This window comes from Cygnus atratus, chromosome 10 (assembly GCF_013377495.2).
Source record: "Cygnus atratus isolate AKBS03 ecotype Queensland, Australia chromosome 10, CAtr_DNAZoo_HiC_assembly, whole genome shotgun sequence".
In the NCBI taxonomy this organism is placed as follows: domain Eukaryota; kingdom Metazoa; phylum Chordata; class Aves; order Anseriformes; family Anatidae; genus Cygnus; species Cygnus atratus.
In genome coordinates this window covers 16,408,091-16,431,890 of record NC_066371.1, presented here as the reverse complement: position 1 = coordinate 16,431,890, position 23,800 = coordinate 16,408,091, and the positions used below count along the sequence as shown (strand labels likewise).

At 34.9% G+C, this 23,800-nt stretch overlaps 2 protein-coding genes across 4 annotated transcripts in view; one reads left to right on the top strand and one right to left on the bottom strand.

Annotated features, from left to right (window-relative positions):
* The window catches only part of CENPP (centromere protein P), a 138,043-nt gene that overhangs the window by 90,714 nt on the left and 23,529 nt on the right, over positions 1-23,800 (top strand). The gene's annotated exons all lie outside the window — the stretch shown is intronic.
* Positions 896-21,085, bottom strand: ECM2 (extracellular matrix protein 2). Of its 2 annotated transcripts, XM_050712882.1 has the most exons (11): positions 20,772-21,085; positions 19,973-20,052; positions 16,231-16,550; positions 11,466-11,654; positions 9,645-10,214; positions 9,216-9,331; positions 8,702-8,837; positions 7,304-7,461; positions 5,717-5,856; positions 3,842-4,168; positions 896-3,083 (listed from the first exon to the last, which is right to left on the bottom strand). In XM_050712882.1, the coding sequence occupies exons 3-11, from the start codon at positions 16,523-16,525 to the stop codon at positions 2,879-2,881; spliced, it is 2,136 nt and encodes a 711-aa protein (XP_050568839.1). In that variant the 5' UTR covers positions 16,526-16,550; positions 19,973-20,052; positions 20,772-21,085; the 3' UTR covers positions 896-2,878. The 2 variants fall into 2 exon arrangements, with proteins under 2 accessions (XP_050568839.1, XP_035414145.2); XM_035558252.2 differs by lacking the exon at positions 20,772-21,085 and having other exon boundaries at positions 19,973-20,236.

Below are 23,800 nucleotides of genomic sequence, written 5' to 3'. Positions count from 1 at the left end.
CAGGTGGTGTCAATGTCTGTAAGACTTAGCAGATTTTCGAGGGATTGGTACCACTGGGGCTCAAGCAAATTATTTCAATTCCAGAAGAATATAACAAGAAGGTTATTACAGGGTGTGTTTCATAGTATTTCTATAAGAGCCTTCTGAGACGAATAATACTTTAACAGAACTATATTCTATTCTTAAACGCCTATTGAAGTATATTAAATTGCAATGCAAGCCTGCAAAAATTATTTACTAAAACATATTTTAGAGAATAAACAGTAGCTGTAGGGTTTTTTATTACTATTATTTTCTTGTTTGTTGAGCTGTCTTTGCATATTTTTACCCTTCTGGTAGCCAAAAGATTCTGACTTTGTTCCCATATTTTTCTTGACCAAGAATGGTCGGGTCACTTCTCTGTCTTACTGTCACAAGCTGTAAAATGGTTATAATCCTGTTTGCTTTGTTTATAAAATCCTTTGAGACTCACTCTTAAAAAGTAGAGGGATTTATTTATTTTAAAATAAAGCCCATTTCACTTCCAATTTAGCGGCTGATTTTGAAGAGTGAGCGGACTTAAACTGCTTACATTTGGCATATGGAAACGTTATCAAGTTTAATTGTCCATGTATTTCTTAAGTGAGCAACCATCCATTTGTTACATAACATCCATCCCTTGACTTCTTTCTCCTTCTTGGTCTTTTGCCTGTGCTACTTTTCTGTTCTGTCTCCAGAATTTTTTTCCTTCAGTCTCTCTGTTTCACTGCTGTGGCATTATATTTGTACCATAACTTTACTTTGTCATGTTATGTTATCAAGTGCTTCTTGTATGAACAACTCATCATAGTGTAACTTCAAATAAGCTCGGTACTCATTGTATTAAGTGACCGGAGGAAAGATCTTAGACAAATGACTTGCTTAGAATTCACTTTTATGATATCTTAAAAGTGAAAAAGCACATACTGGAGAAAGAAATCATTACCATATGACTTGTGACCAACAAAATATCCAAAGCAATCTTTTTACAACAGTCCACACATTTTAGGATTTTTTCTTACAAGACATACATTGTATTTTGACTCACTGCACATGAAGTACCAATGTGCCTTGCAGGTAATAGTTTATTTGAATAAGAGAGAACTTAAAGTTAGAACAAGGTAATTTTGCTTTCATCATGATTGTATAGCTTCAGAGAAAACAGAATTCAGGTGTTTGTATATACTGTCTATATTATGTTAAAATGGGGGGGGGAGGAACCTTCACAGTTAAATGGTCGTGAGTGATGTATTTATGCTGATTATATAGCATATTTGCTGGCAGTAGATTGGGATGTTTGGGAAATGCATCATGAAACCCTCAATTCCAGAGTGAAGGGAAGAAAATTACAATTCAGTAGTTGATATGTATCCCTAGAAGGTTTTTATGGTGTGCAGTTGCTTACAGCTTTTATATGCCTTTTGAAATGTCAGTCCCTATATTAAGCCATTTCGTCCTTTGTTCCCACCCATTCTGAAGATTAAGCAGCATACCTCTTGTACTGGAGAAAACAGAGTAAATTTTTTTTCATTCCTTACAGAATAGCCCAAGAGCAAGTGGAAAGTAATTGTGTGAAAAATAATGACTTGTCAGTTTTCTCTAATCATTTCCTATCACAAGCCTACTCTTTCAAGAAAATACTGTAGAATTTAATAAATATGAAAGATGTTAGAATTACTTCGAATTTTAATGGAATTTATTCTTTAAAAGAAAAATATTAGGTATTTTCTTTCAAAAAAAAATTTAGACCACTTTAGAAAAAGAATGTAATATTAAAACCGGAGCAGAATATTAAAAAGGCTTCTTTTCTTTGAACTCTCCAAGAGATTGAACCCCTTTCTAGGGAAACAGATCTATTCATAAATACTTATTTTGTGTACCTAAGCAAACATTAATATCAAATGTATAACTGAAACTGCTCTATCAATATTGTCTCTACAAGGGTGATTTTTGACTATCTAGAAGCTTTCAAATAACTACTAACTGGATGTTTGAAAGTTTCAAGCAAGTCTAATTAGTCATATAAATAGGCAACATGATCCTGTTCCTGTACAGTATAAAAATCTGATTAAACTAAGGATTGTACAAGTGAATGGGACCTACCATCCTTGTTTAAAAATAAAAAAATAATAATAATTTATAGGCTGTTTAAAAAACCCAGGCAGAAATTAGTTCCTCTAACTCATCAAATTCCACGTTTGAATACTGGCGTCATCTCTCTAAAACAAAGAGTTTAGTATTTTTTCCTTGAAATGTCAGGTGGAAGAGAAAAAAATCTGTGTAGGAAATTTCTCCAGTACCAGGTATGTTTTAAGAAATTTGATCCTTGCACTACCTGAATGTTCATAGTTTAAGGATTTTCATTTCTATCATTTTTAAAGCTAATGCTATCATTTAAAATGGCATAAATTCAATTAGTCAGTTTAGATTGGAACAAGTTGAGTGTTTAGCTATATTATTCTGTTCTGAAAGTGCTCTCAGGCATATGGTGCGGACCCACGGGTGGACTCTCTGATCCTTGTTGGTCCCTTTCCACTCAGCATATTCTATGACTCTTCTGAAATTTGATGTTGTGGAGGTGTGTCTGAGCTCACAATATCATCTATTGAAGTAGAAGTTTCGTCAGTAGAAATGGAAATAGAAATTTATGACAGTCTTGAGCTTCTATTTTTACATTTAACCTTTCGTATAATGAAACAGTATTAAGAAATGTACCAATACCTTACTACAGTAAATAATGTCTTCTATCTTATTTATAGTAGCAAAAAGGGTTTAGATCAGAAATAGACAGACCTTTTGGTAGCAGAGAATAAATAAACCTGTTTGTCTAGAGAGGTTTTGCAATGCAAAAGTTAGGTATTTATTTACTCTTCTGTGGTTTAAGAACAACACTGCAATAGGATCTTATGCATGAAAATGCATGTGGTGATAGCTGTCTCGTATTGATGTAGTTGTTTTCAAGGTGAACGTGTTCTAGACGTGAATCTTCATTCTCGTCCTCTTCACTGTTGTCATTGACATCATCGTCGGGATGAGTCCTGCAGATGCGTTCTGGAGGGACCGTCCTGTGATATTGTGGGGGGGGATTATATTTTAATTAGTACGGATAGCACATAACTTCATAATTTATTTCAGAGATATGATTTATTAAGATTTGAAAATGTTGTTTAGTAAATTAAATTTTCTAAGATATTTATTTAAGAGCTTTGGACATCATTCTTTCTTAAATTCTCTCCTTGCATTTTCTCATTTATACCATATAATTCCTTTTCCTGAGAAAAGTATTGCCAAGTTGTATGAAAGTATGAAACTTAGTGTATAACATACATAAGATCCTTCATCTATCATTCCTCTGCTTTGGAAACAGTGGAAACAAAACAAAAAATGTCTGACTTAGCAGCTGGAGCTGACTGAGAAGTACTGAAAAGACATGGTCAGTGGTCATAAACAGCTGAAAACTCCTTTCAGTTTTTTTATAACCTGTTTGGTTTCTGACCCAAAAGCAGAAAAAGCTGGTACTTTGCTGTGCCTTATCCAACTGGAGCTGTCCTAGTGGGTGTGTGGCCCCAGCAGTATTACAGGGAGATTTCCTGGAGAGAATTGGTGCTCAGCATCTTTGTGAGCATTTTCAAGAGCTAGGAGGGAAGGTGAAACCGCACTATTCTCCTGTTATGTGCAGAAGTAATGCTGCAGTGGAAGAGCCGGGATTTAGCTCCTTCTCCAAATTTTAAAAAAGAAAGTATTTACTAAAAGTCCTTAAAAGAAAACATGTCTTATAACTTTTATTTTAATGCCATTAATGTAACAAAAAGCTTACTATTACCTTATTTTATTATTGTTCAGTCTTAGAAAACGTAATTTTCTCATTTCTTCAATTCCAAAAGGTACAGACTTCAATTCATTGTGATCCAAAAACAACTCTCTCAGAGAGTGATATGCTCCAAAAAATGATACCGGATCTACTCCATCATCAGTGAGTTTGTTGAAGGACAGGTAGAGATACTCCAGCCCTGGCTTCATATGACCAAAGACATATCCTGGAATCCTTTCAATCTGATTTCCTATAAGTACCAGGTGTAGTAAGGATTTTGGCAGATAGGAAGGAACATGATACAACTTATTATAGGAGAGATCAATTGATTCCAAGTTCCTGCATCAACGGAGAAAGAAAATGGGATGGAAACATTATAGCATACTGTATTGTTAATGCTACAGTCTCTACAAAATAATGCTTTTAACATGGTAACACGGAAATTCTCAAAAATTCTCTTTTCAAAGAGAAATTTGTTTCTGTTAATGGAACAGAATGCATTTGATGGAACATTGTCTGCATAATTACTCTGGGAACAGAAAGAATTGAAGTCGTTAATTATCAGACAAGCATAATGATTTCTGTTGACAGGAAGAAATCTACAGTAATGAGTAGAGATAGGGTTGAACAGAGGAAACTTGGGCTTAGTCTGTGATTGATAAGCATTGCAGAATTGTAATAATGTGTAACCCTGGAATGTACATATTAAGCTTGGGAATTTGCCATTCATCCCATTGACATGGATTTTTAAATGTTATTCTAAAGCCCATCTTAAACTGAATTGTTTTGTGAATGGCTGCTTTAGAAGCATTCCAGATTGCTTCCCTCACAGAGCTGAAAGCAGCTGTTAGTAACAGTGTGTTCTTTTCACATTAAGCAGTTTACAAATCTAGAAATCAACTGCTAGGACTGCAGCTGATAAGTTATGGCAAGATACACTGTGTAGCTCAACACATCATTTCCACAGAAACTACTTGAGTATTCCATGTGTGTTAAGTAGTGAGATTTTAAGTAGCATTAACTTTTGTGGGACAGAAAAGTGATTTGGACGGTAGTCTTATTTTAGTCAGAATAGTCCCATTGTCTCTGCAACGTGACCCACTTCTTAAATTTTGAAGATTTGGATGGTTGATGACACATGGATGCTCAGCTAATATGCTTATGCCTCCCAAAACCCATCTTGGTATATACTGTGATGAATGTTAAGTACTCAGCAGAGCTGGTATCATTGGAGCTATTTTTAAAGCTTCAGGATGATAACTAGCAAATGAGGAGAGCAGACAACACGTGTTTGCCAGTTCTTCTCTAGTTGGATATTTCAGTTTAGGTGTGTGTTTGTCAGAAGAAACAAAAGCGGTGCAGTCTTTTGCTTCTTTCATTCTTATTGCCAGCTCTGCTTATATTCTACTCTCACATTGTATTCTACTCTCACGTAACGGGGCTGTGCAGTCCTCCCTTATTTACTTATTTACTTACTTACTTCTGTATTTTTTAATCTAATGGGTAATATGACTAGCACAATATTCAGTTATCTTAAAATTACCTCTGAGAATAATATATTAATACAAAATTATCATGTAATTGTATGGAGTACTAATGATAATATTAATTATTTGATTGGATGGTCAGAAAAATTATCTACACTTATATGTTAATATGGTACAGGTTTGAGGTATAAGATCACTTTTGTTTTAAAGCTGACTGGATATTTCCTAGATTATACAATTTAAGCAAAGGAAATTAAGAAAAAATAGTTAAGGGAAACTATCAAATCAAAAGATACACAGAATTTCAAGTTAAAAGTAATGAAGTCTAAATATTTATTTCATTATCTGACTTAACGGGTAACAGAGAAACATAAAATTATTTTAAATGATTCGTACTTACTCTTGGTTTATCCAAGCTAAAGGTGCTATTCTGTGTTCTTCTAATTTATTATGCTTTAGCACAATGACATTTATGTTTCTTGTATAGTTAAAGCAAATTTCTGACACTTCTTCAATTTGATTATTTTCAAGGTATAACTCCTATAAGAGCATATGGAAAGAAAATTTGTGTAAGCAAAATACAATGTCAGTGTTTTACAAAACTTAATGCTGTGAGTCTGCAATGTATCAAAACTGTGGTTTACAAAACCAAAGATTAACTTCCTGATAATGGCTTGTAACGTCGGATAAAAATGACATGAAAAAAAAAAGGAGCAATGACTAAAGTTTATGAAGTATCTGAAATAGCATTTAAGGGCTGCAGAGGAGGGCTTTGGGAAAAGAGAAGAGTGACTTCTTAGCCTGAAATTTGTTGTCTGTATGCTTATTAAGTGTTGGTTTAAAATTAGATTTTGCCAAAGCATATGAGCAAGTAGAAAAACTTGTCAGGTGTTTGCTGTAGGGACCAAGTCAGTGAAAAAAAGAAACCTGTAAAGTCTGAGTGAATGGGAAATGGAGAACATTAGGCCAAAGAAAAGTTGCAGGCAGTAGCTGCAGCAGAAGCTATTGCTATAGAAAAGATATGGCTGGTTTAGCTAGAGCTAGCTTTCTGTTTTTTCCCTTCACATTTCAGATTATGGATGATCCCATGAATAAAAAGAAATAAATACAAGGACACTGAAATGAGGAAGAGGAAAGGGAAAGACAGAATTGATAGAGATCATGAAAATAATAGGTAGCAAGAATGATCTTTGAAGAGAAGACTGAGGTATGTGACAAATGAAACTAGACAGAGAATGAAGAGGAGGAAAATATCTTTCACACTTGTCCTTAAATAAAACAAATAGATAAATCAAAACAAACAAAAACCAAAACAAATGAAAGTTCCAATTCTAGGCAGAGGAAGGAGATAGGAGAGTACCAAAAGAAGAAATTATTTGATTAAAAATCAAGAGAGGATGAAATTGCTCAGGGAAGAAACTTGTTCAGCCCCTCATCCCCAAATGAGGAAGAATTCAGCAAAGATTTGGAAAACCAGGAAAAATGAGACTTAGACCTGCCAAAAAAAAGGAAAAGGATGGTTAGCTATAGGCACGAAAAGAGCTTTTTTGTTTTTCTCTCTCTTCCAGACCTAGAAAATCTTGGTTCCTTCAGTCTTTCATTATGAAACAGGTTTTCTATGTCTCTCATTATTATTGTTGCTATCTTGTGAACAGCGTTTTTGCACTAAGACATTATCAGTATTAGGCTATATGAATGCTGCGTGACTGAACAAACAGGACTGATAGTTTTGTTAAATTTTCTTGCAGGCTATACTATTTTGTGAGAGTATACTAGAGAAATTCAGACTTGAGAGACACCTTTTGGGATGAAGTTGGTGTTAAGTAAATTTCTGTAAAGAAAGATTTAGGAATAAGAATTAGTATATCTAGAAACAAATATATAAAATTAATTTTAATCTTCATCTGATGATAGTAAAGCAGTAAAAAGGATGATAGAATGGCTGGAAAATAAAGCTTGCTTTTTTTTGGTTTGGTTTGGTTTTTACCTCAAGAGTAGTGGGAAGACCTTGTGGGATAATTCTAAATTTATTTCTTCCCAGTCGCAAATAAGAGAGACTTTTCAAAGGATAGAAGGCCAAAGGACTGACATTTGCTTCACTAAGTTTATTTCCCTCTAATTCCAAGGTAACCAGGTTCTTTAAATCTGGAGGGGAAAAAAAGTAGGAATTCCTGTTAGTGAATGCCATCTCATATCTAGTTAATTTGTGTTAAAGCATCTTAAACATTAATATAATCAGTTCACAGTAATGAAAAAATGTAGGCTTTTTCTAAAAGGGTTTTAATTCATTATCTCATAGACATAGAATTGGTTTTGATTAATTTGTAGAATTTTAGAGATTTAATAGAGGCTTCTTATTTATAGTTTTCTCTCCCACTCAGAATGGAAAAGACAGCTGCAAGAACTGGGGCTAGTTCTTACAGGTCCTTTAGGCCTCACTGGCTCTACGCAGGCTATGTTTCTGTGCTGGCGCTGACCTTTGTGCAGTTGCCCAATGATCCCCATGGGTCTCCCGTCACTTATGTGACAGTGGATATGTTACTCTTTCTTAGTCATTCCTTCCCTTCCCTGTCTGACTCCTTTCAGCCACTTACTGTACCAAGTGTTGAGAACCCTTCACAGATTATACTGTTCCACCTCCCAATGGAAACGATCATGTAGATCTCAGCCATCCAAATGTAGGTCTCAGAAGAAAGCAGTGTTGATCAGTATATGTAAGCAAGAAATACTATTTCATAATGAAAAGTTCCTCATTCACACATAAACCACATAACTGTGGGGATTTTTTGATTGCTTGTTTGTTTTTACAGAAGCTTTATACTGTTCCTCCTAACAGTACAATCTGATCGTTACAAAAACTGAAAGTTTCTTGTAACCCCTTTGTCCTACATTTCCTTTGTCACAGCTCAAGCATTTTTATTGCTCCATAGAGAGCTGTATCACTAAACTGATCCTGTTTCCATGGGGACCCTTTTGGCAGCAGAGGAAAGGGAGCAAAAAGTAGTCAAATTATGACATGGATCATGTATCAGCCTACATTTAGTTTGACTTAAAATCATCATGGGTTGCTCTGATTGTGTTATTTGACACAGAGTGATCAGGTTATGGGTCAAGAGAGTACGTATCTTCAGCATACTTCAACTTTAACTTAGCAACTTTAAATATAACTTAATTGGGAAAGTAACAGTTATATAAGAAGGAAAAATGCAGTTTTTAAAAACTCAGTCATGCAAATCTTTCAGCTTTTGATGCCTTTTGAAAACACGACACTTAAAGCTAGTAATTGTTTTTCTGGTTATATCCAATCAGATGCATTTGGTTGAACAGTCTGCTTTTCAGATGTATTGTAACCTTTTCATATGATTGATATTATTTTTCTGAATACCTTGTAAGGCATCTTCGTCAATGGCATGGAGCTGGTTGTCATTTATTTTTATTTCTTCCAAAGTTGATGGCAATCTAGAGGGAATATGTACCAGCATATTTCCATCCAAATACAAGCGTTTGAGCTTTTTCAGGATCTTAATTATAAGGATGAAGAAGAGAATGCAGATTATCAAGGTCTAAAATACATGGTTAAACATATAGCATGATCACAGTTACCATTTCATTAACCACAAGGATTTTGAAGACTTTTCAGTAGCAGTGCAGTAGTAGCCAGTGTTTCTTACTTATGATTATTTAACATTTAATGCTTGGTTAATGTCATTCAAAAATCTCTGGCTGTTCTTGACTGTAGGAGTAATTTCTTGAAATAACCACGTTTAATTGTATTGTAATTATACTGTGGTTATATGTATTAGGTGTGAACTGTTTTAGATCCAGAGATTTAAAACTGGAAAAACTTTCCTTCAGGTAATATTCAGTCATTGGATAATAGAGAAGTTAGATTTTCTTACTTTGAATGCATGTGGACCTACGCCAGAAGAGGTAATATTATTTTTACTCAAATCAATCCATTCCAAATTAGGTATCCCATTGAATGCTTCATCTGAGATAGTAGTAATAATGTTTCCTAGGACAGAATTCAAGACAACAGTTTGAGTTACAGTATGTATTGAGTTGTGTAGTACTGTACATGTAAAAATGTGTAACAGAAATAGTTGTATTATATACAATATTTATAGATAGATATGTTCATATTACTATTTAACCTCTAGTATAAAAAAAAAATCTTACATTTTTAATTTGTGTTAGAGACTTAGCTGTAAAATAATTAATGTATTTCTACGATAAGAAATTGTTATGTATTAATGCTACTGCTGAGTGGATTTGAGAATGGTTAATGTTAATTCAAGAGAAAAACAATAAGTAGACCCACTAATTACCTGTAAGGTCTAGACTTGTGAGATCTGGATCTGTGATGGGTGGTATTTGTGTAAGTTTGGCATTAATACAGCTTACTGTGGATTCTGAGGTGGAACATCCAGATGGCAAAGGAGGAGCTTCTATAGGTGGAATAGGAATGGGGAAATGAGATGGCATTCCGAAAGTACCATCATCTTCATCACTTTCATACTGTTCTTCCTCTGTATCTCTCTCTCTTGTTCTTACTTCTTCCCTTTTCTTTATTTCTTCTTTTTGAAGTTGTAGGTCTTCCTCTTCAAATGGTAGCCTTCTTTCTTCATCCTTTCTTGTGATAGGCTTCTTTTCTTTCTGATACACTTTATACTTCTGTCGATTTTTTTTGCCTTTCCTTCTTCTTTTTTTTTCATCCTTCCTATGAACATCTTTCTCTTTAAACTCTACCACTTCTGTTCTGAGCAGTTCATCTTTTTCAGTTTGAGTATGTGCTGATGGCAGAACATTGGGGTTGTCAAGGTCATTGGGTGCTGGAGAATCACCAGACAACTCAGTTATGTCATCCAGTGAAATAATATTTGAATCCAATGAAGAATCTGACCAGGTAATGAGAATAATAATAATAAAACAAACAAAAAAGTCTGATGAGAATGTATGAAACCAAAGTTTTGGTAAACAATGTTCCCTTCACATAAAAAAAAAAAATCAACAGTAACTATAGAAGAGTAGTATTTCCCTTAGAATATGATTTGAAAGAATGAAAATATGGTATTATATTGCTGCTTGACAGAAGAGTCAGACTTTGATGAATGATTAAGCCAACCAAGAAAAATATTTTGTGGGTGGGTATGACTCTCTGCAACTCTAGAAAAAAAAAGTGGAAAGAATTGAACATGGCCTTTGTTGCCTTCCTTTCTGCATTAGTATAATAATTATTTTTTGGTGTTGATGCAGGGGTCTAGAGAAGTGAAAAAATATGTCTGGGAGTAGGAGGAAGGTAATTTGAATAAAATTCACAAAGGCTATTGCATGTTCTCCTGTGTAAGGGACTGCCAAGTGTAGAGATGGCTCTAGGTGTAGAGGTAACCAGGGAAATGTTTTAACTCAATTGCCAAGTGCAGCTTTTACTAGTGTAACAGGGCAAGTCCAATAAATGGAGTTGAAATGTTTCAAGTAACATGATTTCTAGTTCTACAGTTAATTTCTGTCCTGTCTCAGTACATTTTTATGTGTGTGTGTTAGACATACACACGCAAAAAGAAAGCTAAATAGTAACTTGACAATAAAAGGAGGTTAGGTTTAGTACTTTGCAGATGGAGGGTATTGGGAACAGTGAAAGGAAATCACATTTTATCTTTGTCTCCTCAGTTCCTTTTATTTTTAAAAATAACACTTTTGTATAATTTGTATGAAGCACAAGCATGATTGTCATCCTCTTGTTCCTCTTAACTTTCTCCTCTTGATTTATATCAAATAGGTGCATGTGTTTTTACGCTTTCAACAAATACTTTCTAGACTTGATGTTATATTAATAATAGTGGCTAGTAGGTAATTATCGATCCTTTGTGAATGGAGATGGGATATAAAATGTAACCAGATGTTCGTTCTTGGTATATTTACTAAATTTTTATAAATGTAGGAGAAAAAATGAAATATATATAAAATTATCTTTCTAAATATTAACTCATACTCATCTAGACCTGCTCTTTCCACATAATTCAGGGCTTGTTTTCTCTATAACTGTATAATGGGTAGCTAGTAATACTTGATAATATTAAGTGTAACTTTTATGTCAGGTTTTGCTTGAGTTAGGTTAGAAACAGTAAAAATATTATGATGTACTGTACCAGTATCAGAACAAACTGGGCAGCATTCTCCTGCAGGTATAATAGTTTTCGGACATTTCAGAGGGTGGCACATGGCTGTATCACAGATTACTTCTCCATTTGAGCAGAGACAAGTCACACAGGGCTTGGGAGACCAGACAGCTTTATCAAACATAATCATCCCATTAGCTGTGCACTGCCCCTTTTTTCCTAAGAAAAAGAAATAGAAAGCTTAAACAGAAATAAAAACAACAGACTCTTACATCAAAACTTTGAAAATAAGCACTACTATTTTGTTCTTATTTTGAAAACACATAAAATACACCCCATTCTAAGTATCATATCCTTAGTCCTTACTTTTCTTGTTAGCGTTGTCTTCAGCTAATGAGTATTCTCTAATCTCTGTCTGCTCCCACTGTTTCACGCAGTCATCATAATAGTTATGCCAATTGATGAGGACCCCTACCAGCTTCCTCTTTTAGAAAAACTCCTGAATGATTCAAATTTCTTTTAAGAGTTTCTTAACATGGGAAAACTAAATCTAGATGGTGAGTTTCTGGGGGTTTTGTGCATGACATCTCCTCTTTCCTCTCCATCCTTAGAAATTAAAAGCAGAAATCACAGACCTCAATGAAAGTCGTGCATAGGTACAGTTGAGGAAGAAGAATAAAATTTCTTCATTACTATGACATTAAAATGAATCATGCAGAACTTCAGAATCATTTCTCCAGGTCCCCTGCTGTTTCTCTCACGTGCAAGGGACATCTTTACTAATGTCTTTCACACTAAATGAGAAATTTTTGTTAAGGCTCTGAGGAACCAGGTGGGTGTCAATATTCACTTTGTAGTGACTGTTCATAGACAATGCAAGTAAAGTCTGCTCTGTATTGGCTAGTAAGATGGCAAGCATCACCTCTCCCTTTCGTTGGAAAAACAAACAAACAAAACTCTTTCCTATGAAAGTAGCCAAGTTTTTACATCTTCTTGTACTAATAAATACTTTCTCCAAAGGTTCTGAAAAATAATCTATCAAAAATGAGATTTCCTTGTGGTACTAGTTGAAAATTTGAGGAAAAAAATGTAGAAGAGATTACGTTGCGAACTATAATTCAGATGTTTAGTAGGCAAATTGTTCAGAGAGCAGGAAGACTTAGGAAGGAAGTTATTCCAAGTCTCTCTTTCCTTCCAGTGATGGAGTTTACCTCAGCAAATGTTTCTCTAGGCAGTCTTCATCCAGATTCCAGGATAAACATTGCCCTTTAGTGTGACTTTTTTTTTTTGTATTTTGAGAAATGGAAAACTGAGGCTGAGATTCTTCATACTATGCAATTTTTTTTCCTGTTTGCAAGCATACCTCTGAACCTGGTAAACAACTTTACTCTATACATCTTCCTTTTTTTCTGCGTGACTGCTGTAAGAATGCATTGCTGAAGGATTTGTTTCAAGCTGAAAAACCACTTCTACATTATACACTGGAAAGTGCAAATTAAAGAGAAATTTTCCTCTTTTCCTAGGGATGGTTTCACTTTCTCCTTCAGCCAGTATAAAGATTGTCTAATACAGTAGAAAAATCTTATCTCAATGGAATTTAAGTGCAAGAGGCTTTCGTTTGAGACAGACATTGTCACTGGAAGGATTGTGTGCAGAGGTAGTTTTCATATCAACTTGCCCCACTTCCTGCTTGATTGTTCAGTTGTAAAGGGAGAATGGGCAGGGTAGTCTCTAACAAAACTTGTACAGATTTGCTTCAAATAAAAGCTTGAACCTATCTCTGATACTAATATTTAACTCAAAATTTTGCAAAGTCCTTCAAGGCAGTTCTAGTCTTAATTTCATAACAAAAGTATTCCCATTGGACATTAACTCGTTTTCTAAAATCAGTATTAATTATCAGAATCATCCTAAGATTGGATGATAGGGGAGAAAGGAAGCTTTTCAACAGTTACATCCCGTGTTTTTCAAAGGTCCAGTAGTCCAGGTTATATATATATAGTTTCTGCAGCATAAAGTTGTGCTCTGATCAACTTAAGCCATGTTAACTGAGGGAGGAGATGAGTTAGCCCAGACCAAATGTTAGTTGGCTGTAAGCTTTTGTCACTCTACCCAGGTATCTATAATTCTACTGTTTGCTGGATCCAGACTTCTGTTTTTTATGTACTTGCCAGTAAGCCACTGTGTTTCTTTTAAATGATCTCCAAAGGAAACACAAAAAGACACTACACTTTCTCATGTTAAACAATAAAATGTCAGCTGTTTCTGGGCAACATATCTGGCTTGAGATGGAAATTCTTCTATACTTCCTTCAATTCTTTATTTTGTTTGGGCTACTACACTGTATCTAAAATTGGCGCAAATCTTGTCTGAATAAGCATAAAGTTATGGGATGGCAGGACTTGGCCTCTGCCCACTTCTCTAACAAATTATTCTGTTTTCTGTATGCATGAGAGTTACTTAAAAGACAAAACAAGAGTGGGTGCTCACAGGCAAAGAAGGTACCCCTTTATTGCTTTGCAGAACTGCTATCAGTCCTTCCTTTGGAATTCACATACATGACGGAGTAAAGACTGGGTTGAGATGCCCCCTAAACTTCTTATTCATTGAGTAGGGAGAAGTGACATTTAAAACATATTAGAAATAGTGCAACATCGTACTTACAATTCTGCTTTGCTTAAAAGGCAAATGTTATTTAGTCTGTAAAGTACAAACAACTGTAAATTACCTTATGCTGTGGTGAACTCTTTGATTTAATTTCAGTGAGTTCACATGATTTTTATGTGGAGGAAAGAGATACCTTTGGTTGCCATTAAAATTCCATTTAAGCTCTTAGTTTGCATCCTGCAAATGGTATTTGTAGATTGTTTTTTTAGGCTACTCACAGCAGAATAAGTAGCTAGAAGAATGAAAATTCAGTTCTGGGTTTTGGGTTGTATTTTTTTCTGTTTTGAAGCATGATTAATAATAGTGTTCTATTATTTAATAGGTTCTGTTTTTTCCAAATCTGACATTAACTTACAAAAATTTTGAACTTTAAAAGCTAGACTAAAAAAATACCTTGTGGTTGAAGTGTTTGGCATATAAGCACAGGACTTTTAACCTTTGGAAATATGGTGTAAATCCAGCATGAGGTTCCAAATAAAATGAGTTCAGTGGTTTTAGCTCAGCTTTTGGATGCAAGTCCAGATAGAAAGAAAAAAAATGGGGAGTGGCTGGGGGGGGACTATGCATTATTTCAGCATGACTGATGGTCTCTGACAGAGAAACTGGAATATCTTACATAAAGTGTGTGCAATTTATGTGGCATTTTCCTGTTTAATTATATATATTTTTTTTAAATGAAAGTTTAACATTATGTATTAGAAGAGTAATACTGTAGTATATACTAGACATGCTATAGTTAAGAGTTTTTCTAGTTTCCCTTACTTTAAACTATTGAATTTGAAATGGTTCATCCTTTTTGAAAGTACGGACTTGCAACAAATAGTAATTGTTAAGAAAATATGACTAAAATATGTTTTGCCGTAAAGTTGAGAGCTATTAACATAGTGGTTGTGCCTCCTGTGTGTGATACGCTTAAAAAGTCTAAATTTTGCTTATGAAAATAGATTATTTATCATTTTATGTAGAGAAGAGGTAATCAGGGATTTCTTATTTTGTTCATAAGATTGCATATGGTGTTTTTATTCAGTGTGTGATCTTTTAGTGCTGGAATGGAAGCCTTTATATTCCTGAGCTATAGAGCAGACATGACCCTGTATTGGTCTTTCACAACATCCCAGTGTCTGTTCTTCAACCTTTGAACTTCTTTCTATGAAAAGAAATGAAACTTTATAACATCTCAATGATTTTTCAATTGGTTAGTAAGTAGGTTCTCAATGTTAAAAAATATTTATAGTAGTATTCAGAATTTTTTATCTTTAGAACAGATGTCTGATTTTTATACTCTTGATGAGCCTTAATTTCCTGTTTTGTGAGTCCAGATTTCCCATTTGTAATGTTGAACATGAAGTCATGAAAGCTGTAGTGCAAGAATGTTCTGTCCCCTTTCTGTGCTAAGGACCATAAAGATACTTACATATATAAATTTTCAATTGCTTTCTGGTCTTGCATTCCTTGAGGGGACTGTAGAGAGTCATGTTAAAATTACTAAGGTAGGCTTTAGTAAAGACGAGTGAAATTATGGTGTGGTTTCTTTTGTTTGTTTCTGAAGACATAAAATTTGTTTGTAATGTAAGCTTCATATTGCAGCTATTACTATGTTATTGATTTATTTACAAAATTAATAATTATTCCCAATCTATTGCATGTAGACACAGTTTGAATGTTGCTTTTTAAACATGAGAAAAATTCAAGACCTTAATTCATTTTAAATAACACTTGTGTTATTGGTGTTAGGGCTTCTATTGACTTTGGAGATATATTGAGCAAGACATTCTCCAAAAGGGCCTTCAAACTTGCTATACATTTGAAGTTATGAAAATACTATCCCAGCAAAATTTTAATTAGATATAATGAAGTGAGAATGCAGACAATTTGCAGAAAAATTACTGTTACGTGGCAAAGCAGGATTATCTGTAATGCTTAAGCATAAATAATTAAAAAGTATCATATGCTAGACACGGAATTATTATAAAAGGCAACAGAATTACTTTAGCAAAAGGTAATCAGGTTTTGTTTCACTCTGTGTTGCAAAGAGAGATAACATAAAGCTTTCAGGATTTTACATGTTTCATTTAAAATCAAGAGAAAAATTAGTCTACTCTAAGTAGTAGAGGGGTTTAATTCTTACCTGGTAAGACACTATAACTAGATTCATGTCCACCCAAACCTATGAGAGAGTCAAATACTCCCATAACACCATCATCGATATTAATGAGAGGTATGCTGGGTGCTACAGCAACCGGAGCTGGAAGCTTCATCCTTGGCTGTCTCAGGGACCTGCGCTGGGCGGTGGAGCCCTTCCCCGCTCCTCCATTGCGCATTCTTCTCCTTTGCCTCCTAAGAACTGCACTAGGTTCATTTTGAGAAAAATCAATACACAGAGAGACAAGCAGCAAACAGTAGACAAATGATGAAGCCTGCATGTTTTCATGTGTCTCGGAAAATGTCCTGGAATGGGAAAGAAGAAAATTAGATATCTAGAGAGCTTTTAGTATTGTGTCAGACTAATGTTGCACTTCTTAAAGCAAGTGGACCAATGCATGGTAGGTCAATGTAAGCAAGTTTCCTCTTGGAAATAAATCGCCCTATGAGAGCTCATTTAAGCAATTTTACTTCTGTGGTTCTCTGACCATGAAAATGTACCACTGGATAGAAGGATATTTTAGCAGCTGACTGCTGAATGAGTCAAACTGAGTATGAAAATGTATCTTTTTCAATCAATCCTGCAGCTAAAGGGGTATTACCTTTGCATTTAGGAGTTAAATTTGTACAGATAGTTTACATTTGCAGTGCCAGGAGGCGTTTGTAGTTTTGCAATGGTTACTGCTCCCAGAAAGGGAGCTCCTGAGAGCTGTGAAGTGTTTCTGCATTTTTTTGATACCTAATATTTCTTCCAGGTTGTTGTAACTTCTGAACTTGGGAATGGCAAAGTAACAGAAAAATGCATAGTTCTTTTTTGATATTCTGCTCCAAATGCTGCCTAGGTTTATCATTTCTATGCAAGGTATTTGTCACCGTAGATGAAAAGAGATGTTGCTTTTGCTTCCACTTCTAGCCATCCTCTTGTTTAATGGAATCTTAGTTCTGCGTAGGTAGTCTAGAAATGGCAATCTCTAATGGGTTGTGTTCTGCATTTACTTTCCAAGAAATGGAGATTATCTACGTATTTTGAACCGTCTTACATAGGTTGCAGTGCTTACGTTACACTTACTGTCACCAATAGGTGGCATTCCAGAACAGAGCAGTCAGGATCCAGCAGTATGCATGGAAACCATATCAAGCAAAGGCTATCCCAGTGGGGTAACTACTGCATGCATACCCAAAGTTATTAATGCTTTTTCATAGCTCTCTTGGCATTACTATTTCTGAAAGGAAACTGTTGTCCTGGAACTTATTTAACTGAGACTAAAGATACTGGTGTTCTTGTGATGTTGAGAATTAGTGACTGCTGATAAAACTTGAAACTTAGAGCACTTATTCTTTGTGTCCAAGATGAAGCTTAGAGTATGTCCATTAGTTTTGTCTAAGGAAGTCAAAAGGGGATTCAAAATTGCTTTTTCTTGATGTTTGTCAGCCTGACTTTATATGTAGTCTTTCTCTTTGGAGTTAGTCTTACAGTTACATATATTGTGTTAATACTTACTTCATATTACTTTAAGAACCTGAACTTTCTGCCTGAAAGATTTTTTTAAAAGTTTACACATCTTGGTATTTTCTGATTAAGGGAATCGGTCGAGTTTTTCGTTACAAGTTGCCTAACTTTTCTTTAACATAAGGCATGTGATTGCATATTTTTTGATGCTTTCTATAGCATAATTCTCATATTCTGTGGTAAATGGGAAGTTGGCAGTAAATAAGCTTAAAAACAATATGGTTTGATGTTTTCCTAATATTATGGTTTCTGTGTTCAACTATTTTAAATTTAAAATATTATAGCAAATATATATTTATTTACATAATTTTGTTAAGATAAGCTACTATTTGTAACCCCATTATTAAGGGATCTTGAGATCCAGGTGTCTCATACAAATTTCCATGTAATGAAAACAATCCAGACTTGAGTTTATTCACATCACTTTCTACCCATGAGAAAACAGTTATTCCAAAAATGCTGTATAGACTGTATACTGGCTTTTTATGTAAAGAAATTACTGTTAGTTAACATATGAAATAGATGGAGAAGCCTGTACTCTGCATTGATTATGTCTGATCTTTTTCAGAAAGTGCTTGCTTCTTAGTACCTCATCTTACAGGACAAATGACCTAATATTTTTGGTTTCTAACTTTCTTGTGTGGTAATGACTGTCTATAAAATTACACAGTAAACTTCTGTTCCACATGTTTGAATGAAAAGCATAAAGAGCCCTTAGGGAAAACTGAGTATATGAAGAAAAGTCTTGAACATCTGTATTCATTCTGTTGAGTTAGTGACATCTCAATTATGGCCACATTTTTATAGTACACTTTGTAATAACACCATAGCTACGTAGTAGCAATACTGGTACATTACATTTGTGCATTTTAACATTTAACCATTTCTTCCTGTGACCAGTCTTATAGTGACATTACTGAAATGCTTTTCAATTCTCAATATAGGTATTTTTAGAAGTCAGGAAAAATACAGTGTGAATTACATTACATTTATTGTACAAACTGTCTCAATATTTTGCTGTTTTGCAGTATTTGCAATATAAATAATAAAACTATATTTAAAATCCAATTATTATAGAGTGAAAATTGCCTTCATAAAATATTGTAACAACAAATTTTAAAACAAAAACAAAAAGCACCCTCCCCAAGGGAATGTCTTTTAGGCTAGTCCTGTTCACATGACATATTTTCACCCTAAGTTAGCCTTTCAGTACTGAAAACTTAATACTAATACTTAAAACCAAATGGTGTTCCTTGCATGCAAAATACTGAGCTAAATTTCTACGTTTGTGTCATTGGCTTATTTAATAAGTGGTGTCTCACATTTTAAGACCCAAATTGTGTATGTCATACAAGAAAAGGGCCTTAAATGCATTGGGCCTTTTAGAACCATGTCCAGAATCCTCAGATTATTATCAAGAAGTTGTATTTAGTATAGTGCCAGCCAACTTTTAACTTGACAATTCAACCTGTTCAATTTATAAGACTTTTGTAATAAAAGATTAGGTTTCAAAATAAGATTATAGACAGCTAATAAATTCAAACTGCTATATTTTCATGTTGCCAGACACACTCAACATGACTGCATTGCTATACCTTTTTGATTTTACCCATAAAAGTTTAGATCATGCATGATATGCATAAACAACTTTAAAACCTTTACTTTTATCATGTACATTCAGTAGTTTGTATCTTTCAAAATGTTTATCTTCAGTAAGTTCAGTAACTGTTATTTTGTTGTTATGGTAATAGAAATAGTTAATTTTTAAACCAGTGATCCTTTAGAATACCAGAATATCAGAATTTATTAAATAATCTGTCTTTATCTAAAGATAGTCTTGAATTGAGACTCGGTCTAAATTCAGACATCTTTCTAAAATGTAATGGTTATTTCTCAAGATACACAGGGGTTAAAGTGATTTACCAAGATTTTTCACATACCCTCCTTTAAACTGATTGCACAGAAGTGAGTTACATTTAGCCATACCAGCAAAGCTAATTGCATTTTCAGTTAGTTTAAGCTTGAAGTGTGTGGCAAACATTCACACCAAACATAAAGCAAATCAACTGGTATTGCATACTTAAGCTAGAAAAGCATTTATGTTTAGTATTACTAAAAATAGCTAATATTATTTCATACATATTTGCAAAGTTAACAAGTAGTTTAAGCCATTCAACACCACGCTTTAAGCAGTAATTTAAAATTTAAAACATTTTACCTTGTAATCTAACCTAACAGGAGATTCTGCTTGGTGTCATTTAGTCTCCAGTTGCAAATGAAACAAAATCACACTGATATCTTTAAAACAAACAGAGAAACAGTAGGGGTTGTTGAAACATGTTAGATGATTCCTTAGTTAAGTCTGAAATAGCTTCTTTCCCTGGGGACAACGCGCTGTTCTGTTCTGTCTGCAGAGAATCAGCTAATACTGTTACTCGGAGAACTAAAAACCCCAGTTAAGCAAAATGAAAAGCAGCACAATACGTTCGGTCCGTAGGCTGACAAGGCACAGCTGGAAATTTCTCTTTCAGTACTTACAGTTACATAAGGAACGAGAAAATGGAGTGTTTTCAAAAGACCTGAAAAATGTGCATTCAGTTCTGGTTTATGTATTTAGAAATGTCGTTTCCAGGTGGCATGAACTTAATGTAGATTTTTTGTTTCACAAAGATATTTTGGAGAGTAACCTTAGTATAAAAATATTTATTAAAATGAGAATGTTTTTCTTAAATTTGTATTTTCTTAATCCTCTCCTGTCAGCCTGTAATCTATATGAACCAAACCTTTTTATTGAAGTTTTTTTCATGGAAACATTTTCTTTTGTTCATTTACAGCAATGATTTCACCATAAGTTCTAGCTTATGCATGGAAAATAAAAAGACTGAAGCATTTTCCCTTCATTTTTTGTAAGGGTAATTACATCCTGAAACCTGATACTGAAGCACAGCAATCCAGAAGTTAGTAATCCAAATATGAGAACTGAGTTTGGGGGGAAGGGAGGAAAAATGGTACGTTACCACAAGTCCTTTGTGTGCCAGCAGAGCCTTTTCCTTCATCCTCAGACAGAGCTGCTGCAGTGTGTCAGAGTCTGAGGAGACGATGAGTCTGCTTAGCTTCAGAAATGACAAATTTACCTGGTAGATGGAGTTGTCTGAGTTGTTCAGACGTTACAAATTTGTTGTTTGCTTGAATTCACACTCTGAGGAATGTTGAGACATAAGTCACGGAATGGTATAACCATTGAGTTAACCATAATTGTTAGCCTGCCTGTGGCAGAAAGACATTGGGAAAGTTGATTGTCTCTTAAAATAGTTATTCGGTGTCTAAGTGTGCTTTGCTTTGCAAAGTCAAAAGAGGAAATAAAAAACTTGTGTGTTTTATCTGGAGCTGCTTAAAAAGAATGGAGGTGGTTATGCTGAAATGGAGCTAGCATCTGAAATGAGATAGCACAGCTCGGTTCCTGTGTTCAGAACGTTGCTTCGAATAGAAAGCAAGTCACACAGTAGGACAACAGTTGTTCTCGCACAAGTGAAGGGAAAAAAAATGGTTATGTGTGTCAGGTAAAAGTCTTTATGTATTTAAATTATGGTGTACTCACTAGAGACAGAAGTGGCAGCATTCGCTGCACTATGTATTTGAATGCTGCTTCCTATGCTTCTGATCATTGTTCCGTTGCCATCTGCTGATAGTGTACCAGGCCCCCATCTCCTGAAAGCCTGCCCAGCTGGACACAAGGTCGCCTGCTAGTGGCAAGTGTGGTGGATCTGGCCAGCCTTTGCTCATGCAAAGCTCTGGTTTAATGCATCTGCTTTGGATGTGACATCTCTGATGGCTGAATTCTAGTAAGTCCTCAAAGCTGGCTGTTTAAGTTACGTCATCACTGTTTTTTTGACTAGGATGGTCTTGTGAATGATTTCAGATGTGTGCAGTTCAGGTAATGCTCTTTTATTAGAAACAAAAAATGAGCAAAACCTGTAGTATTTACTGTCTTTATGTGAATGGTTCACTCTGAGTACAGCAAGTTGCCAGGATCTGCTTCATCTGTAAGTGTGGCCCTGCCAATCCACCCCAAATGCACGGCTAGTCGTGCCATGAGTGAGCTGTGCAGTATGCGCATTGTTGTCCATTAAGATGTCTTAATGTGGAATTGTCTCCTTTGAGGAGTGAAGAGACAAAGATTAAACAGCAGTGAATAAAATAATTTTTAACTCTTTTACATCTTATTGCAAACTGCCAGCACTGTTACTTAGTGATTTAAGCAAGAGCCATAAGAGGTGTGAAATGAACATAGAATCCTGCAGCCTCTGGCATGGATTCTTCATAAAATCTATGCTGACCTCTTCTCCTTAGAGCTTGTAATTTGTAGTGGGACAAGGCTTTCCCTCTCCTTTTTCTGAAACTACCCAGTGGAAATTACTCAAGGAAATCTTCAGTGAAAAAGGGGGGTTAGAATTTAGGTTGGCATCAGGCTTGTTTATAATGTTTCCAACAGATTTTTGTAACGTCCCTATTACCTATTAGGTGACAAGAATATTGGATATAGGCTTTTAAGAAATTTGATGCAGTTGAAATAAATTATTGAAAATTATTGATACCTTGAAAGGCACCAAGGACACAGATTATACAACTTCTCTTGGCTACCAGTTGCAATGCTTGATTGTCTCCATTGCAAAACATTTCATCGTTGTCTCTCATCCTTCCAATGTACACCACCCTAAAGAGCTGTGCTTTGTGTTCTCTTAGGTATTGCAAGGGTTTCCCTGAGCCTTCTTTTCTCCAGGCTGAACCAGCATCTTCTTTCTATTAGTAGTTAGCAAACCCAAGGAATTTGGAAATGGTTCAGAAGTGTATATAAACAAGCATGCTATGAAATGCGATCGCAGATGACATTAAAATGAGCTTCTCGAAAAATAAATCAGTGCTGCTTCAAATGGTTATACTTTCCTGATGTATATAATATTTGATTCTCTTATTCCTTGTATTCAAAACAAGATTAAAGAAAAGGCAGTGTGTTTTCATGCCGACTGTGTTGGCTGAGTGCTGTTGGCTTGGAGGTCTCTCAAAGTAGGTCTTCGTTAGGGTTGCTCACAGGGCTGAGTCCCGGCTAGCAATGAGTTGCCAAGCTACGATTATTCAGACAACGTATACAGCAGCCATGCACTACAAGTTCTGGAGAGCATTTTTATGTTTCTAGAGTCGGAGCAAAAACAGAGAAAATGCTGACTAAAAAGATAGAAATTGTGTAAGTTGACAGCATTGGAACTTTCTTATTTTTGAAGTAAATTGTTGTAATTCATACAAAAAAAGCCCCCAACGATAGGCCTGTGTTGTTAAGGGTTACGAGCATTTGAGCTTTTGTGGGACTTGCATATGGAGTACACATACAGATTTTTATTTTTGTTCTTTCCTTTTCCTTTTTTTTTTTTAAACAACCCTCCCCAACCCCCCCCCTCCCCCCCGTAAAAATAAATACTGTTATTTGTAACATGTCTATATTTATATTTTATTTTAAAGTTATTTCAGAATTGCCTGAGAGTATTTTGTATGCATTTGTATGTAGGTAATGATTTATCTTTTACTTAGGTAATGATGTATCTTATGCTACATATTAATGTTTTGTTGAACTGGATTAAAGGAATGACATGACGTTTCTTGCAGAACATCAAGCTGTGGAATTTTCTGCTTTCTGCAATTATTTTGAGAAATATCACATACAAGTTTTGGAAAGTCCATGTTTCTGCATGACTGTGCTTTTCCAGTACCAAAGAGAAGGGGTTTGTTTGTTTGTTTGTTTGTTTTTGTTTTTTACAACAGAGCAAGACCTATTCTTCCTTGCTTAGTATGTCATGTTATAGGGAGTGCGTCTGTCACAATTTCAGCTATTCTTAATCTCCTTAATTTGTTAGGACACTTTGCTGCTTCATGTTTCTTTTCGCATATATGCTTTTTTCTCGTTTTCTAGACTTCAGTTCCTTTACCGAAGGCATCCATTAGTCACCTATTATTCACATACTAAGTTCCTGAGCATTTTTCTTCAAGTCGTGAT